This window comes from Leptosomus discolor, chromosome 6, assembly GCF_034619465.1.
Source record: "Leptosomus discolor isolate bLepDis1 chromosome 6, bLepDis1.hap2, whole genome shotgun sequence".
NCBI lineage: Eukaryota > Metazoa > Chordata > Aves > Leptosomiformes > Leptosomidae > Leptosomus > Leptosomus discolor.
The window spans coordinates 9,226,241-9,245,865 of NC_141396.1; the positions used below are offsets into that span (position 1 = coordinate 9,226,241).

General features: G+C 36.9%; 1 protein-coding gene across 1 annotated transcript in view; it reads right to left on the reverse strand.

The window, feature by feature from the left end:
• The window catches only part of ATRNL1 (attractin like 1), a 531,929-nt gene that overhangs the window by 486,580 nt on the left and 25,724 nt on the right, over nt 1-19,625 (reverse strand). The window contains exons 2-3 of the mRNA XM_086466503.1: nt 2,511-2,594; nt 373-486 (exon numbers count right to left, since the gene is read on the reverse strand). Coding sequence (XP_086322629.1) covers nt 373-486; nt 2,511-2,594 — 198 coding nt within the window. The remainder of the gene's footprint in view (nt 1-372; nt 487-2,510; nt 2,595-19,625) is intronic.

Genomic DNA, 19,625 nt, shown 5'->3' on the forward strand with positions numbered 1-19,625 from the left:
TACTGACTTTATGGGCCAATGCCACGTTTAATGCCCATTAAAACTCAGGAGTCACTATTGGAAGCCTACCGGAAAATACGTTTCTGATTGCCTGTCTATGGCCATTAACACTCCATGCAATGTCAGCAGTAAGTACAAGCCACATAATGGATTTATGCTATTAGCACCTAACCAAAAAAGTAGTGGTTTGCAATTTTTTTCTAATATAACTTCACATACATGCTCCCACAATATTAAGGAAAGAAAGCAAGCTATTAAGGAAAGAAAGCAAGCAATTTACCAAATTAAAACCCCTGATGTTATTTTTTTCCCCACAAACTAAAAATGTCCACACGTGACTACTCGGACTAAAAGGCTAATAAATACACTCACCTAAATACAGCTATTAAAGGTGCATATATTGAATCTCCATCATATACATACATATGGTCCCAACTACATTCTGTGGCAAAGTGATTAAATCTTAATCTTAGTATTGCATTTGGGCTGAAAAAAAAAAAAAAAAAGACCATTGATATAAAACATCATTTACAGTAGTAGTGAGCTTATAAGATAAAGAACTTACACGCTGGCATAACTCTGTGAAAGCATTTTGAGTACTAGCTAAACATTTCAAAGACTTAAATAACAAAATTCAGGGCAAGCAAATATTTCACTTGATCTTAGAAAACTTTAAAAATAACATCTTCAGTCCAAGTCTAATAATCCCTAAAGTTAACAAGAGACAAGTTCACCAGGTTTTATCAGTATTCAGAACCACAAATTTGAAGCAATTAAAATATCCCATTTTAATATACTAGGTTTATTTACAATGTCAGGACTATGAGGTTTAAAGAGTCCTTCAATACAAAATCACCTATACACCCTCATTCGAGTATTATACTAGTTACTGAAAATAAAAATCTTAAAACACAAATTTAAAATAGCAAGCAATATTAGCGCAAGGTATTTTTCTTTTCTTCCTCTCTTCCCTCATCTGACACCTGGAAGTCAGATTTTGCCAGTGTTTGGTAGAGAGATCCAGATGGGGACTGTAAGATTTCTGAAAGGGGAATTTTCTCATACAACAAAATTAGCAGACTCCTAAATATATTCCGTGCAACATCCTGATTGTTTTTTCTTTCATTTTAGCCTCATCTCCCATCCCTGACAGGCTCGAGTGTAATTTGTGACTTTGGAAAACATATGCTTTTGGGTTTGTTTTGGTTTTGTGGGGTTTTTTGTTGGGGTTTTTTTTGTGTTTTTTTTTTTTTTTTTATGAGAGCACTCTTTGTTCATTTTTTAAGAGAAAGTATTTTATACATCTGTGACTGACTTGTGTGTTGACATTTTGCACTATGTTACTGGGTTGCATTACTCTTCCACATCCTGTGCAGCATATTGTTTCCTCCAGCTACCCACTCTACCATCTCCTGCAAAGAGGAGGAACAGATTGAAAACCAACTTCAAAGCAGAGTTTGCATACAGTCCTGAGGCATGTTTCCACTTTAGGACAGCACAGTGCAAATATTCCTGAGCTAGCTTGGGTAAAAAGAGAAGTCTAGCTATATGAGAAAGAGATTCAGCTACAGCCCAGACACCTAGATATCGAAGGTTCTACTGAAATGATTTTGCAAACTACCCTTAACTTCTTTGTTGCTGTGTTTACTATCTGCATATAAGCAGACCACAATTAGATCAGACAGACCGTTAGTGAACTGCAACAACAGAGCAGACATCTAAGGTAATTGAGACTACGAAAATAAAAAATACAGAAGGGGGTAATTTTCTTCTAGAACATTAGTAGAACGCAGATCTAGCTATATTCCTCAGCAAAATCCTGACCCATAGCCTGGGGGGAAAAAAAGGCTCACAACACATTTGTGCCTTTAACAGTTAGCCATACCAGTGCATATGTCTCATTATTTCTTTGTACATGTCTGTTTCTGTGTTGCATAAACTGAAAAATTAGCAACAGACACGAGACATCTAAGCTGTGTAAACTGTGGGTACAATATGATTTTAAAATTAAGTACATGAGGAAAACAAGAATGCGAAAGAAAATACTTTATAGAAGCACTAACTTTTGAGCGATGTGTAACTGAATAATTAGACTGGAAGCATTCTGTACTTGAAGCCATTCCTGATTTATCACTGGACAGTAAGATAACAAGTTAAATAACAGGATTCTGTAACCACATTTGGAACTTGTGTAAAGGTACACAAACAGACAAGAAATTTATCATAGGGTTTTGAGAGCTTGCAGCACTGGCCAAATTCCAATGTCAGCCTAACTTTTGCCAGCAATTTGAATGGGAATGGAATTTGGCCAACTCTGAGCAATCCTGAAAATCCTACTCCAACTTTTTTTTTTATCTTTATAACATATAAACAAAACCAAAACAAACAGGAAAACCCAAAACTGTTTATATTGTATCCAGATGCAGTTTCTACTTGAGAATTTCCTTAGATCTCTAGAATACACAGTACAAAACTGTCAGAAAATTTAAGCTATGAAAATAAATACTTACTATCCTTCAATTAACCATGTACATTTAGTTTTATATTTGTAATTTATTGGTCCATCTGTTAAATATCCAGAAGGTTCTGTTAACCTACAAGAGAAAAAAAAAAATAGTGCTGTAATGAACCAGAGACAACACAATAGAACACACATCATCAACATGCCAATAGATTCTTTCTGGGTGGAAAGAAAAATGGGGGTGGGGGAAGAGTTAAGTCTTCACATTTCTTGTCTCACTAGTTTTGCTCATAAAAACTAGAATTCTGATTATTCTGTATCATTGATTTGCGTTCTTCCCCTAGGCGATCACAAGACTTCTAATTTTTCTAGTTCAGTAGCAAGCAAATACTACATATAATTTAAATTACCCTTCACATGAAATGCATCCAAGCCAATGTAAAGAGGTTTTTGTTTAAGAGTATTTTGTGTTTCTTCACCCATTGCCTTACATCTTGCTTCTGAAATTAGATCACAGCAGCAATGGGAAAACTGTTCCAGATCAAGAGAAATTAAGGCATAAATTATAAATTTAAATAAGCACATCTGCCAGCCTGTCCCTCTGTCATTCCTGGTCAGTGATTAGACACTGGAAAGCAGAACAACACTGAACTATGCAGAAACTAAATAAAATGCATACAAACAGCTATAAAAGGTCAGACCAAAATGCCGACGTAGCCCAGTACAGTCTCTGACAGTGGCCTAGAGTGGATACCCAGGAGAGAATTTAAATCCCTACAGATACACCCCGCAGCATCACACCACCTTCAACAACTTGCAGCTCAGGAGCATTCTCAGCCAGAGGTTATGCCTTTGGTCTTGGGTTAATGTTTCTCCTAGGGGTCTGCCCATGTAAACTCATGTAAACATGCAGTATCTAGAATGTCCTGCAGGAATGTTTTCCACACATACATGAAGAGAAATCTCAACTGTTTGTCCTGAGCCTACCTCTTGGCAATTTCATCTGACATCCTTAGGTCTGGTATCGGATGAGACTATGAACAACAGTACCTGTTCACATGCTTTATCCCACTCAAAATGTAATGATCTGTATTGTTTCCCTCCCTTCTCCCCACTGTCCCAACCTGAGAAATCCTTCCTCACTTAGTTGTTTTTCATACGGAATAACTACATTTAATCACCCCCACTGCTGGTATTTAATATATCTTTGCTATTCTCCTATACCCTTTCTGAGATGCAGCACAGAGATCAGCGTATCATATTCAAGATGCAAGTGAACCATGAATCTGTACAGTAGCATAATAATGATTTCCACTTTGTTCTCTATTCCCATCCTAATATTTTATTTGCTGTTTCAACAACTACTATGCTGCCATTTTAAAACACAACTAGCTGCTATAACTTTTTTGAGTGATAATAGATAGTTCAAGATTCATTACATATAGAAACTCATTTAATGTAGAAACAGAACCTTTTTCCTCCATTCATATCTATTACCTCACATTAATCTACACACAGCAATAAAACAGGAGACAAAATTCAATAATCTATTACCATAAAAGCTTTCTGCAAGAGCTTAGTGTCTTCAGCACACTAACTTCACTATTTACCCCATTTTCTACATCCTTTATGATTATGTTCTGTAGTTCAGGCCTTAACACGCACTTCTGGTGGCCTTAATCCACTGGGAAAACTGACCATCCTATTCTTTAAAATGTTACAACAACGATAACTAATATAAAGACACACTCAGAAATGTTCATTTCTTTCACTATAGTGTGGAAAGATAATTATTAAGTATCATTGAATAAGAAAAAAGAAGCAGTTGGGGTTTTCTGGTTTGTTTCAGGTTTTTTAACAAATCAATAGTCTAGATCTAAGTCCAGAGGCAATGCTGAACAAGCTGACCAAGTCACAGCTGAATTTTCTCACCAGGAGTCAAGCTGAACCAGAATCCAGTATCCGCTTATCCTACTATCTTTCAAGCTGTATACACCAATTTTAAAAATATTCACTCCCACACCTACTACAAGTTACTGACATTTTAACTCTTATCAAACACCAATTGTATACTTAGTAGCAGAGATCTGTAATTTCAAGCATAAAACTATAAACATGTGGAAAGGAAATAAAAACAAGGGTGCAAGAAAAATTCACGAGACAAGATCAGTGCAGACCCTCAGGTTTCTAAACAAGTCCCTTCACCTGTCCTGTAAGAAGTAGCTTCAGTTTGTCAGGCACACTGTAAGCCACTCTGTTCCAATCACTAGTGGTTTGAATGAAGATTTTTTTTTTTTACCCACACCTTCCTTTAGATGAAATGGAACAAAGCTCTCTAATATGGGGAGCTGTCCAAATAATTGTACTTCAAAACATTTTCAAGGCATAAAAGCAGTATCAATAACATATTTTATGCTTCTGAATAAAAAGAAGAAAAGCAGACTAACAGCTGGTAACACTAGCAACAGACTGAGAGGAAAAAAAATAAAACCAAACAACCACCATATAGTTCAGCCAGCTGACAGCTGAGAGAAAATTTCCCTAACAAAACCCAATACATTGAGCTGGTCCGAACGCCGCAGTACACCACTCCCCCAAAGCAACGGTTCCTGCTAAGCACTACACAAGCGCTGGTGGAGCTCACAGGCAAAGCAATGAACGATGAGGCACGGCTGGCAACTCCCACTCCTCCCTCGCTGCACACTGGAGAAGCCAGAGTGATGGCCACGGGCAAAGGCGGACCATGCTCCTGCCAGGCGCTCTCACATGAATCGGTGCCTGGCCACAGAAAACGTTTGCTTAAAGAAAGGAAAAGGCACGTGCAGTTTAAGTTTACAATATTTCTTTTTGTTGAGAAAAATCAACTTTACCTAAAAGTATACTTTCATGTATATATACACAAGAAATAGGTTTTTGAGAGTTATTTCTGGCTTCTTTACATATTAATTACATTGTTTGGACAATGCTGAACATAGTATCAACTTATAACTTAGTGCTCTAAGTCACACATCACCGATTTTGCAATCAAGCTAATATTGATGCTTGGCCCCTAACAGAACCTTAGTAAAGCTGATTACAGGAGCAGTCCCCATGTATGAGTGTGTGCTAAACTGAATTTTTTTTTTTTTTTTTGAAAAAAGGCAGTGATGCATAAAATCCTAATCAAGATAATTTTAGTGCTGTTATATGGTCTATAAACATACAGGAAGTCTTATCTAGCAAGCCACAGAACATTTCTTTTGCTTCAAGAAGTGTGAAATACCTTAAGCATTCATTTGCAGTCATGACCACTGCTGCCTTCCTAGCTGTACAATGCAATGGAGGTGACTTACAAGAGTTGTTTTCATTAGATCAGCCCTTTGGCAGTAGTAAAGTGCAAACAATTTCCCTTTTCACCTAGGCTGATAATTTTTTGATAAATAGTTTCATTCGGACAAGTAGATAGCCTTTGAAGCTGCACTTGCACTTTGCTGAAAAGAAGTAAAGAATAATGACATTGCTTTGTAATAATGGTTGTGGGAAATGGTAAGATAAAGGCGCTGTTCTATTTAAAATAAATACATAGCAAGACAGAGGGGTATTACTTTAAGTTTCTTGAGTCATACCAAGAACTTTTCTGTATAATTTCTCTTTCCAAACATTATCAAATCCCATAAATGACATATAGATAAGCAGTGCTACTTACATATAACCTCTCCCCAAATCAAGGGCAATATTGTCTATTACATAATGCCATGTATTCGTGGACATAGTTCTGCTCTGTGACAGTGATCCTGCCAAATGATCAAAATCCAGACGAGCCAACATGACTACATGGTCTTCAGTCACAGAAGCTGAACAGCCAGAACAATGCGTACGTGCTGCACTCCACTCCCTGCTCATGGCTGAGAAAGCTTCAGGGATCACAGAATCACAGAACGGCAGGGGTTGGAAGGGACCTCCGGAGATCATCTAGTCCAACCCCCCCGGCTAAAGCAGGTTCACCCAGGGCAGGATGAGGGGACAGCCAGAACAGTTTCTGTGGCCTGCTTAAGCACCACAGGTTTTTTCACACCTAGACTCCAGCTTTCTAAACAGAATGCACAGGGGAGCAGTTGATATTGTATATTGTCATTTCAAATTGCACGCCAGCTTTCATAAACACAACAATAATTTTTAGTTGGCAGAATTATAATCAAAACCTATGAAGAATTAGAGGTGCATGCCAAGAGAACATTTCCCTTCTCTGTATACTGTAAAACAGGTCTACCAAATTATAGAAAGAAGTCAGGATGCTGAACAGCAGAGTTAAAGACAGTCATCAGAAGCATTAGAGACAGATCAGTCAGCCACGACGCTAATCAGTCAGTAATAGCTTACATGAAACATCTGTGGCACTATAGGTTGTTTCATCTAGCAGACACACATACACCAGAAATACAAGGGCTAAAGGCTGCAGAGCAACCAAAACACGAAACAAAGGGAAATCCATATTACCGCTGTTATTAACTAATGGCAAATATAATTGAGTTAGAATTCACAGTGGTAACATTTATATTTACCACTGCAGAGACTTGAAATCAAGACTGATGCATTTCAAGAAAAAGAGAGAAAGGTATGTTCTAGTTCAGTCAGAAATAATTGGTCTAAAGTGAAGGAGTCGTCAGATGAAATCTACTGCAGGCCATAGATAAGACATCAGAGCAGGTTATTAAAATGGCCCTTCCTGACTGTAATATTTATAGATCTGTGAAAAATGCAGTCCTGTCATCTCCAGTATCTTCTTGTAAAAGAACAGGATTGTCAAATCTTTCAGAAAGGGGCACTAACTTAAACCAGAGAGGTCGCTGGGTATTTTCTGTCACCATTGGAACATCAAGACCCACGAAATTGCTGGTAGATGGACAGCCAGAGGTCTGATTTATCATACAGGTAATATTAGAAGAAACAAAGCATAACGCACATTCATAATATTACAAATATTCACTGCTAAATCAAAGAAGGGTTATGAAAAGGTTCATTTATATTACTTAGTGTCACATTTCTATTCAGAATTTCATGAAAAGCTGGATTATTTTGCAATTCCTATTTTCTGCATACAAGATACAGAGCACATTTTGCTATATGGGCTCAGTGTCGCTATTTGTGTGTCAATCAAGGACTATTCTCTCCATTATTGCAAAATTTTGCTCCAACTCCTTTTTACCTTTTAAGAAAATTTGTTTTATTAAAAAAATAAAAATCAATAACTGTGCTTCAAAGTTATAAGACCAAACCCTTCACAAATACAAGTAGAAGCAATCTTTTCAGCTTGAGATCTTGTGCCTAACCTTTACAGCAGGGAGAGAGGCTCTTCACATACCCCAGATGAGATCAGCTGAATACATTAAGAAAGAAGGGAAAAAAATTTGGACCATCAGCATCAGGGAGCACTATGATATCAGAAAGAAATACAGAAGAGATCAAGAGGCCACTTCTCACACCAAAATTTTAAGTGATAGACTAAGCAAGTTGGGGTTTAAAATATTTTTTTCCAAAGGAAGATCTGAAAAAACAATGTGTTCCAAAACCCCACAAAGCCAGATTTTTATTTTCCAACCACCTGACAAAAATCCTAAGAAATTGCATTTTATTTTCCTGCCTTTTTCTATCTATTGTAGACCCTTGCTGTTGGTTCATTTTTTTACAACGTACACTGAAATAGACCATACTGAACATACTGTAGCTCTAATTTTTCTTCAATGACTAATCAAGAGGAATAAATAATTAATACATTAAGAAAATATTTGCATATGCCAATCACACTCCCATGCTTGTAACATAGTGCTTTGCATTAATAGAAGAACATGTATTTAGAAACAGTAAGGACATTCACAACAACTTTTCACATACCAGCTAACCAAAGGCATGCTCCTAAATAGGCCCCACTTTATTTACTGACAAAGTAACAGTTTCTTTCGTGAAAAGTCCCTACAGCTTAATTCAACTATTTAGTTCCTCCCTCTAACTTATTTTAAGCAAAACCAGGCTCCAAAACAACCAAAAATTCCCAGAAAAGTAAAACGAAGACTATAATACAACAATATTTTTGCCCCATAAGTATATATTCTGTACTTCAAGAACCTTATTAACACTTATATGGGCACAAATCTATTTTCTCTTGAGTGTTCTTGGAGGGATATTTATTGTTGTTTGGGTTTTTTAATAAAGTCAGCAGGGATATAATCTTTGACTGGTGCAAAACATTAAGATTTAACTTCAACAGGTGGCTTTTTTCCTCATTTACCGTTTCTGGAAAAGGCTGTTATTCTATAGTCAATTTTTGTAACAGTCCCAAAAACTACTGAAAGAACAGGTGTTCCTCTGAAAATGCAAACTTACATGGCGTCTTAAGCAATGTATTTTCACTTACATGAAAGTTTAAAAAAATCTGTTCCCTTCCTTAGGCTATGTAGTATTACATACATTCACAGAACATAGACCACGACAGGTCCTTTAGAATACAATATCCGAATGTGTGACTGTGAGACTTAAAAGGGAATCTATAAAATTACTAGAAACAAGCAAATGTGGGTACAGTCTTATGAAGACTTGTAGACAAACCAGGTGCAGAAAATAAAAGTAAACAGTAGCATTAAAAATAATCCAAATATTTATTTTATTGTAAATTAAAATTATCATGGAAATACTGTATGAGACTACCTATGGATTTTTTTCTACCTCCTCACAGTATTAGGTGGTACTTGGCTTTTTTTTCCCCAAAAAACCACCCCTTTAATTGACATTCAGTTACAACACGCCCCGACGCCTACCGCAAGGCAGAAACAACCATACTGAACTCTTTCTTCACAGTTATTTGTCTAATTGGTTCTTAATTCCAGTGACAGAAGTCTACAATCTTCTTAGGCAATCTATTTTAGTACTGACTTATCCTTATTGTTAGAAAGTTTTACTAAATGACTAACTTAATTTTTTTTCCTTACTTCAGCTTAAACTTACTACTTCCTGTCGTACTCAGAGCAGACCGGGAAAACAGGTAATTCCCTTCCTCTTTTTTTCCTGCTTACCTTTTACAAACATCTACCTTCAGGCTTTTCTCCTCCAAATTCAGCAGTTTATTCTAGCATTCCTCATGCGTCATTTTCTAGCCTTCCCTCCTCTAGAACGACTCCAATTCATCTGCATCTCAAAATGGTACCTACTACTCCAGCTGCAGTCTGACCTGCATAGCAACCAGAGAATTATTTAATGTAGCCAGTTCTCCTGAATGTAAGTACCAGAATAACTGCCTTTATGCATGTGGATTTGCATACAACCTGTAATTCCCTGTGACTGCTAACTTGCTCCACAGAAGAAACTAAAGGGTATTCTGTTCATCTTACTGGGGTTAATTACGCCTACTGAACTGTAGAAATTTGAATCCATTTCCATCACCATGACTTTTTTCAGTCAGTATTATACAGGATCAATGCAGCTTGCATGATCTGGAGCTTGCTGCATGGAAAGTTTCATTTATAATCACTTTCTCAGTAGGAAAATCTATTTTTGTTTCTGTGATACAAGAATTCATTTAAAAGATGGTAACTCCTGGCCACACTGCGTAGTGAGAAATCCTACTTAAAAAAAAAAAAAATCAATGGACTCCACAGGAAAAGATGAAATTCCATTTGTGCATATTTTTCATAAAGTTCTTTAAAGAAACTCCTACGTTTTCCATAACAGCCATTTTTCTATTACCCAACCGTGTCAACGGGTTTTGAATTATTATTCATATTCATTATTCATTCACCTTACAAAGCACTAACATAAAGTCAGTCCTAACAAAAATTAAAACTCAAGTGCACATATGTAGAAGGTCCCCATCATGACAGTTGCGTTAATTTTGTATACTATAGTGCAAGTCATTCAACTAATTACAACATGGTGCTATGTTTTGCGTTGCTTAAAAACAGGCAGTTGCCAGACATCAATCAGCATTGTGGATTAGAGGTGCGAACACACAAGTTTTAACTCTTCCTCACAGTTCCAATATTAAGTCAGAGGAAAAATACTGACATGCACATAGGTAAGAACTTTCTACTTTTTCTGCACATAGAGAAATTTTCCCATTAGTTTCCAGCAACAGCATAGGCCAATATGCTCTATTTTAAGTCCTTTTGAAAAAATTAACAACAATTTTGGACAAAGAGAGGCCAGAGACCAGGTGAAAAACAGTCACAGTAACCTCTCTCACTGCACAAATGATTGGACTATTTTCATTTAACAGCTTGATATATAAATGAGCAAATAACACTACTGAAAGCGTAGCTTCTTAGCATAGGTCTTGAAAATGTCAGCATGGGTTCTTTCCTCAGAGTACATACATACATTCTTTAAAATATGCAAGTATAAGCCATAACTACCTACAAAATGATCCAAATGCTGATTGCCTTGAATCTGAGCAAAGAAACACACCATTTTCTCAACTGGTATGAGGCATTCGTTTATTTTTTAACTACGTAAATAAATCCAGATTTTTGAATAACAGAACTTCTCCAAAAAAGAGAAGCAATTTTTTGAGACGGCTCAAATCTTAAAAAAAAATATAAAAAGAAAAATTAAGACAGACAGCAAAGCCTAACAAAATCTGGTCTGCCAAGACACTAATACAGTATGAGGAAGAATAGCAGAGTGCAGCCAGCATGACAAACGCTTTAGGAAGCCGACTGAAGAGAGAGGCAGTAAGGAAAAATAGATGAGCACTCAGAAACCTGTCATTAAATGCATTATTACCCTTCAGTGGATTCTCAGCCTTTTTGAATAGTGATATTCACATAATGTAATAAGAAGAAAGCCAGACACAAAGATGTTTAACAAATTACTCTGGTTATCTTCAGAGAAACTGCTCCTTGCCTATAGCTCTCATTGTGCCACTATTTCTCCTCTAACAAATACAATAGATATCCAACAGGAAACTATTTTTTTTAATAAGACTTCAAAAGCACCTGATTCTGTATCTGAGAGATGAAAAAAAACCCAGATTCTCAGAGATTACGGCTGCATTGTTTAACACAGGTATCTGAGTATAAATATTTTACTGAAAAATAGTTAACCTGTTTTCCCGAGGTTTAACCTGAAATCCAAAATTACTTTCTGAATGCAAACCTCTCCATTTGGGAGAGGGAGGAGGGCTGTTACGCTACACTTTAAGAAACCCAGAACACTAAATACTGTGTCACTCCCAGTCATTTAGAAGTTATCAACAACTTAAAAAGTTTCTATGCTATCTAGTTCTACGCAGAGGGGTTCACATATAATATTTATAGAAAGTTTCTATAAGATTGAGTGGAATTGAGTCAATCTGCAGAGTTCAACGGTGAACAGCATACTTGCTACAGAATTCCTACACCAATTAACAGTTCAAGTCTTGCCAATATTTTCCAGGTGGCAGCGGTCCTCTTTGTCTCAACTCAGAAATCAGTGCCTTTTAGAAGTTACTGCAAATAGCCCAATACCCTCCACTGACCTGGAAAAAACTTATCTGGAATAACACACACATTTGGTATTTCCTATTTTAATATCATGGTTGGACAAATCATATGAGACAGACATCTACTCTATTAGAAATGCCCAGGCTACTTCATAGATGTCAAAAATTCTGCCTATAAATAGGCCTGTCACTATGCTGAAAGTTAAAAATTGATAGAAAATCCAGTTGGCACCTGATACAAACACAAGACATCATCTATTTCCCTGTATCACTATCTCATTAGATTATGGCTGCAAATGCTACTTTAGATATAAAATCCAAAAGGTTAAAAAGCTCTATAAAAATAATTCCTGTTTTGAATAAGAGGCAGACCATCTACCCGATTCACTGAACTTCTTGCACTCACGGTTTCATGTCATGGTTACTCATTTTCTCAGAAAAAGATTAAGTTTTGAGGTATTCAAAATCCTGACTATTCAGTCTTGATTCAGAAGAATATTGACAGCGGTCCCAAGGTTTTGGCATGTATCCATCCTGATAACTACTATCAGATGCAAATAGGAATTACAAAAGAATCTGCCAGGAAGCAAGGAGACATCTCACTGCTCTAACATTTCACAATTTCAGCCAGGAGTTATTTTTATGACCAAATATTGCCAAGCTAATGAAGAAATAAATAACAGAAGAAAAAAACAAAACAAAACAAAACCAAAAACAAAATAAAAAAGACAACAACAAGCCACACTCTGCCAAACTTAAGTGGTCCTATACTTACTTTTTCCTACCATTGCTATTATTTCATCTAGAAAAGTTACCTGAAGAGAGTACATTACTTTAAGATAACTCAGAAGTAACACATTATCCTTATGTTATCCTTAGTGTTTAAAGAAAAAAAAAAAAAGTTATCTTTTAGGCTTCTTTAATTGTTACAGCTTTTTTCTCTAGACTTCAGCTAGAGCTTTTTTCTCTAGGCTTTATTTTCTACAAGGCAGCCCTCCATTTCCAAAAGCAATATGGTTAAGTGTATTTTCTAACATATTATTTATGTTATTTTCTTAATATCTTTCACTTCATCTCTGCACCTAAAATAGATTTCAATCCAAGTAGGTTCTACATCAAAGTGAGATTGCCTACAGGTTTTGACTTAATCACAAGATTAACATGAGTGAAGGATAAAGTTTTTTTTATGTATTTGTGTATACTTTAAACATATATATATACTTATATACTGAGCCATATATATGAATTTGACAAGACTTCTATAATTAACCAAACATGCTACGTTGTCTTAAAATGTGGGGCACAAAGCACACAGAAAATGTAGACTGAGGTACTTGGCAAAAAGGTAATGCACTGTGCCAATTTTTCCCTGTACATCACTATAAATCTCATTTTCGTTTGTGACCTAGTTCAGGGTTTTAACTTAAGCTTCCTGAGGTAACAGCCAAATGCTCTAAATCCAGGGTGTCACCTACTCCTAAATTTCTCATTGTCTGTTTAAGACAAGTTTCTAACAAACACCTGTGCTCAACAAGAAGCAGCTAGTTCTACATTTCAGTTATTTCGATTGATTAACCATCAAATTGTATGTTTGTTAAGGACAGAGTTCTCCTGGCACAAAACTGCCTCCTGCCATAAGGCTGCAAGCACCAGCTCCCACTACCTATATTAATTCTGAAATTATCCAAATGCAGTAAACTTTGACACAGACACTCCCTGAAGAAAAACAAAACCAAAGACATTAAGTATCTCTTGACTACACTAAGGGAACTTTGTTTCTTTTCATATTATTTATGATTTGTTTAGTTTTCAACACTTTTTAATTCTCATTCTATTTTTACTTATATGTATTTATATACGCACACGCACCCCCCCAAAACAGCAACTCCTTCTTCCTCTCTTCCACCTCCCAACAGCACACACTGCTTCACAAGAGGTTCCCAGCCCCTGAACACAAGCTCAGACAGTACAAATGTTGAGATAAGAAGAGATAATAGTCCTTTCAAAAACTTAATTGATTAATAAATTCAAAGGGCTGGTTGCTGACTAGGTTTCAAAAATTGTCTTTTGGATAATTATATAATCACTCACTTTCTGACTTCTGTGGCTATAGCAGTTATCAGGACATTACACATTTCCCTTAAATAAAAAGCACATGTCTTTTTGCTGTAAAGAAGTGGAATCATGGCATTCATGTCTCTGGTGTATTACAAGGCATTCCTGTTTGGGGATATGAAAGACTCTTGCTAGTCAGAAAAAAGCATCATTTTAGAACACATCATTTGTGGCAGGTGTCATTTCACTCGTATTTTCTGCTTGACTTTTTAATTCATGGGTAAGTCATAACACTGTTGGTGTTAGCAACAATTTGTAGTGATGAAAAATGTTAGAAGACAGGGGCACTCTCAGAACTGTACGTTATATGCACCCATTACTGCGCTAAATACAACTTCCCATTTACTGAACTGTTAACTGAAGACCTCCTAATGCAATGATTTTGCATCTCCAAAGCTGGTGGTGTGAAACATTCTGACAACTTCAAAACTGTACAAGCCTTAGACCCTTCTGAAATAAGTATTAGTCCGCGTTACATACATTCAGTTCAAACACAACGACTAGATTAGAAACACGGAGCCACTCTTCAACAAGAAAGTATAAACACAAACTACGCCTGTCCACAGAGAGGAGCTTCTGACACACAGCATAGAACCCGACAGCCAGCAGGGACCAACAAAGCTATACACTGAAGTCTAATGCCAGTAAATTAGACTGCTGGAAACAAGTAGAGGAAGAGAAACGAGAAGGCGAGCAATTACTCTGAAATAGGGTCAGAAAAAAGCAGTGACCCTGAGACTTAGAGAAGAAATGATGATTCAGGTAGCAAAATGCACTGGAGCAGAGAATTGCTTCAACGCAGCTGAACGGTTAGGGAGAATGAGAAGGATGGGTTCAGGCTGCCCCTTCCCAGATTTCATGAATCCTACGCCAAAGAAGTACTAGCAGCACACTCTCCTCGGGTGATGCTGTAGGAGAACTTACCCAACTCTCAGCAACTGTAGACTGGAACAAACTCGTTGAAAAGAGATACTTTTGTTATTTAATATACCAACTTACAAACATGCCATCAAGTATGCCTGTCAGCATTGAACTGCTTCAACTGTCATTTAGTTGTTTCTTGCAATGTATCAAACCAGAAACCTAAATTGCCCTGGTCACCTCACTCAACAAGTCACCTAAGTCAAGCGCTAAGTAAGTTTCCTGGCACTGATGGAATTTCTATAAAAAAGCCTTTGAAAGACACATAAAAAGAGAGTAACTATTGCTTTACTTGATTGGCTTAAACAAAACTGGAATACATTGCCAATTCAGAAAGTGTACTAGTTTGCATAAGAGACAGACATCTGAAAAGAAAAGTATTTAGCTGAAAGAAGGTTATTATTGCAGCAACTGACACCAATCTCATTGAAACAAAATGGACTTGCCTTGCCTACATGACCTTACCTGCTCTACTAGGTGGTTTCCCGAGTACCTTTCCAGTCCACTATTCCAAACAACAGGCATGCACTGACATAAGCAGTGCCTTCTACATAATGAATAATTCAATTATAAGAAACATATTTTGCTTGTTTGTTTTTAATTAGGAGTGAAGATAATTTATTTTTAAATGTTTTGGATGCTTGGGTTTGCTTTTCAGAAAGTTTCATTACAGGTAAAAATAAGTGAGCAGATACGACAAACTAACAAACCAATTCTTCTAAATCCTAGAAAACCACACAAACCACAAAAAATGTTCTTAATTTTTATTGCACAAGAGAAAGCTCATCAAATACTCCTGGAAAGGTTCTGAAACCTGGTCTGAAAGCAGTATTCATCCCGAGCTGCAAAACTGGTTTAGAATTCAGATCAAAAGAAACCCCTCGCAACAACAAAAGCAAGTCTTAATATTGATTTTATTCAGTTCTCAATCTGTGGACTAAGATTTGGTATTTGTGCTACTATCTCAAATAACTCAAGACTAAAGTGCCTATTGATCAGCTTACAAAGAAAATAATTCCAAGGATGAATTCATGCAAGCTTAATAGCAGCAACAAGTCAGTTTCCTTTGAAACTTAACTTTCCTTAAACTTTCAGTTGACCTTAAACCTTTCCAATACTTTTTCAATATATAACACAGTCTCCTTTCAACACGTGACTGTTTCTAAACCACCATCTTGCCAGAACCAAAATGTTACAAAGCAAAACAGGTGCAAGTAGAGTTATGGAAAAAAAAAAGAGCATTCAATGCTGTTTCAGGAAAAAAGCTACATCATCGAAGACCACAGCTGAACCTCCATTTCTGACAGAGTTTCTGGCTATTGCTACTCTTTTGTAAGATCTTATCTAGCATAAGCATCTGTTCAGCAATGCTTACAAACAAGAGGAGAGATTAAGAGCTGGGGGATGAGGGGGGGAAATGAGGTTCTACAGCAGAAAAGCTAGAGAGAAAACTAGATCCTAGTATATTCTCCTGTACAAAACATATCTAATCTGTTTTCAGGATATACTTCTGGGCACATTTCTAAACATGCATCCCACAGTCAAAACAAGCATATTTTTTGGCCTTTGATTAGTCACCAGAAGGTGCTCTTAAATCATTAATCTGAGCTTCAATCACTCCTGACCTCAACTCTCTGAGGACAGCACTGTGCACAAGACTGTTAGTAGGTCATTAAACTGGAACATGTTATAGTTAAAGCAAAACTTAAAACTAATTCTGGCATGGCTTGTTTTTCAGTAAGGAACCTGAAGGCTTATCATCAGCCTAAAATGACCCAGCAGTCTTGTTGAGTGATTCCCAAAACAAGCTTTTATTCAAAACTGAAAAAAAAAAAAATAAATATATATATATATATATATAAAACACTTCTAGGGATGCATACCCTTTATCAAAAAGAAAAAAATAGCCACAGAAAATTCCAAAGAGAGGAAAATTCCTCCAAGACTAGACATATCTTAAAGCATCTCAAAATACACAATTAGGAAGCTGATACTTAACTCTTTGCTTTAAGAGACAACAGTTTAAGACTTGGGATTTTAAAATATAGCTATTGTGATAAACAACTTAGGGGAAGAAATGAAAGGGGAAAAAAAAAAGTGTTCAACAAAATGTGGTAGCTTACTTCCAGTGACTATACAAATCAAGGCCATTAAATATATTGAGTAAATAAATTATATTCTTGTGGAAAGAGTTGTACTTTGATCTGTGAATTTCTCACTTTTGTCCACTGTTCACAAAGTCCACCCCTGCATTTATACTTCAACATGTGTATTCCCAAAAAACAGATGCCAGGTATAGACCAGGCTGTATAAAACACTACCAGCCAGCAGAGGCAGAACAAGCACAATCTTCTACAGAGGTTATTTTGCTCCATCTCTCATCCCAACCAACCAAAAATGAAGCAGAGCCCCTTTTCCCTTGCTTTTTCTGGCCAGGACAGAAGCCAGACAGGAGCTGCAAGGTGAACACATTGACCCAGTCAGCTGCAAGCGGCCAGCACAGCACAGGCCAGCACAGGCTGCACCGCCCCATCGAGCATCACTCAACCGCCTTGGCGAGTCAGATCCAGAGTGACAGCAGACTGGGTTCATCTCCTGACCAAGGGAGACACTCTAGTTCAGTTCGATTTTGTCTCATTTTCTCCCCCTCAAATAACTACCTTAAAATATTTACTTTTTAAACGCCAAGTCTAAAAGTTATCTGTATGTACAAGATTGAGATGGCTCTTCAGCCTGGATTTTGGGAATTGCTACTCTAATGACAGCTTTTGCATTTAGTTAGAAAAGTAGCTAAATCTTTGCTTACAAAGTCACTAGGAATACAAGTTTTTAATCCCATTTTAAAACACTTTTTCTTGAATCAGCCTAAGGAACCAAGTGTTCTGATTCATACAAGTTCTTAGGCTGCAAATCCATTTACTAAGGATAGGATTATACAGCACATGTATATCATTTTACATATGATACTTTTAGGGAATTTAAACTGACAGGGCTGCTTTAGAAAGCTTTCAGTTGATAAGTGAGCTTTAGGGAAGCATTTACTCAGATTTCTCGAATTGCAATACATACCCTGTACTATCTCAAAAACTTGAAGAGATCTAAAAATTTTACAAAGCTTAAAAACAGACACAGTCCTTGTCTCAGTTACTGTGGTAGAAATCTGCAAGAGTTACCTGGTGTTACAAAGAAGATGCAAATACTGTATTGTTGTTTCAATTATATACTAATGATCAAAAACTCATTCACAGCAGAATGTTTCCACTCTTCACATAATAAAACTTCACTTTATAAACATATTTAGGTTAAGATCCCTGTGTGGAAGAGACCAAGTCCAGCAGGTACTTGCAGAAGTGAGCTTCTCCTGTCCAGAAAAATCTACAGAACACCAGCCTCAATATACATTCTTTGCAAATTTACCATGCACACACAGAGTCACCTTTCCCTCTCTTCATCTGAAGCAAAGCCCTGAGCATGTCACCTCTGGCACAGGTTTGCAGGCATATAGGATAGGGTCTTACGGGTAACACAGGGCAAAGCCCAGCTTCGGAAAATTGTTGGAAGGCTCTTGATGCTTTTGAGCTGTCATTCTGATCATTCTTCTCATTAGTGTTTCTACTACTCATTAAAGAAGAGTGGTATAAACACATAAGAAACTTTGCACATGCCAAAAGAGGAAAGAGGGATCCTTAGGTAGCAACTGAGAAGACTGGAGAAAGTTAAGTTGAACGACTTGTCCCTTAAGTGGGTGGCTAAATTGCAAATAAAAATATTTAAGACAGAAAGCATCAATCTACAGAAGTAGATTTAAGCTACTAAGAAGACAATATATAACTGAGGAGGGGTGGAAACATGTTTTTATTAAGCTTTCAGAGTAGTTATGCATTTGTATAGATCAGTACTCAGCATCACACTGCAGCTTAGTCTGCATAAGAGATTGATACATTTGCTGTATAGACTCGATAAGGTAACAGCCCAAGTTCGGTCAGCGACACCTGCCTGCTTCAAAACAAGAAAGACCCCTCTTTAGTAATGCAGATAGTATGTTGACATGAGTGAATACTGGGACACAGGAATAAGTCATAGGGAAGTTCTGAGTAGCCACCTGCTATTCTATCAGAAAATAGGGTGGTTACATACTGTTAGGTCACATGTTGCCTTGAATAAATATCTGCATGAGAAGAACTTAACAGTTTTAAGCAGCCTCTGATGATGGAGAAGACTATAACGCAGAGCCATGTCTTTTATGAACAGAGCTGAATAGAGCCCTCTTCCACACATTGATCTTAAAATAAAAGTTACACATGAATTCCAAATCTGCCACATTTGTATTTGAGAGTTTGGGAAAGATCTTTAAATGCTCAGCACTCATGTGAGCATTTTAAAACACTGAAATAACTCAGCTGTCCAATACAATTCATTAGAGAAAGAAAAGAAAGAAAAATAAATCACAGTGTTGAGTTCAGAAATAATTTTACTTGAACATTCAGGAGTATATGATAATGTAAAGAAGATCACAGAATCATAGAATGTCAGGGGTTGGAAGGGACCTCAGAAGATCATCTAGTCCAAGCCCCCTGCCAGAGCAGGACCACCTAGAGTAGATCACACAGGAACGTGTCCAGGCAGGTTTTGAATGTCTCCAGAGAAAGAGACTCCACAACCTCTCTGGGCAGCCTGTTC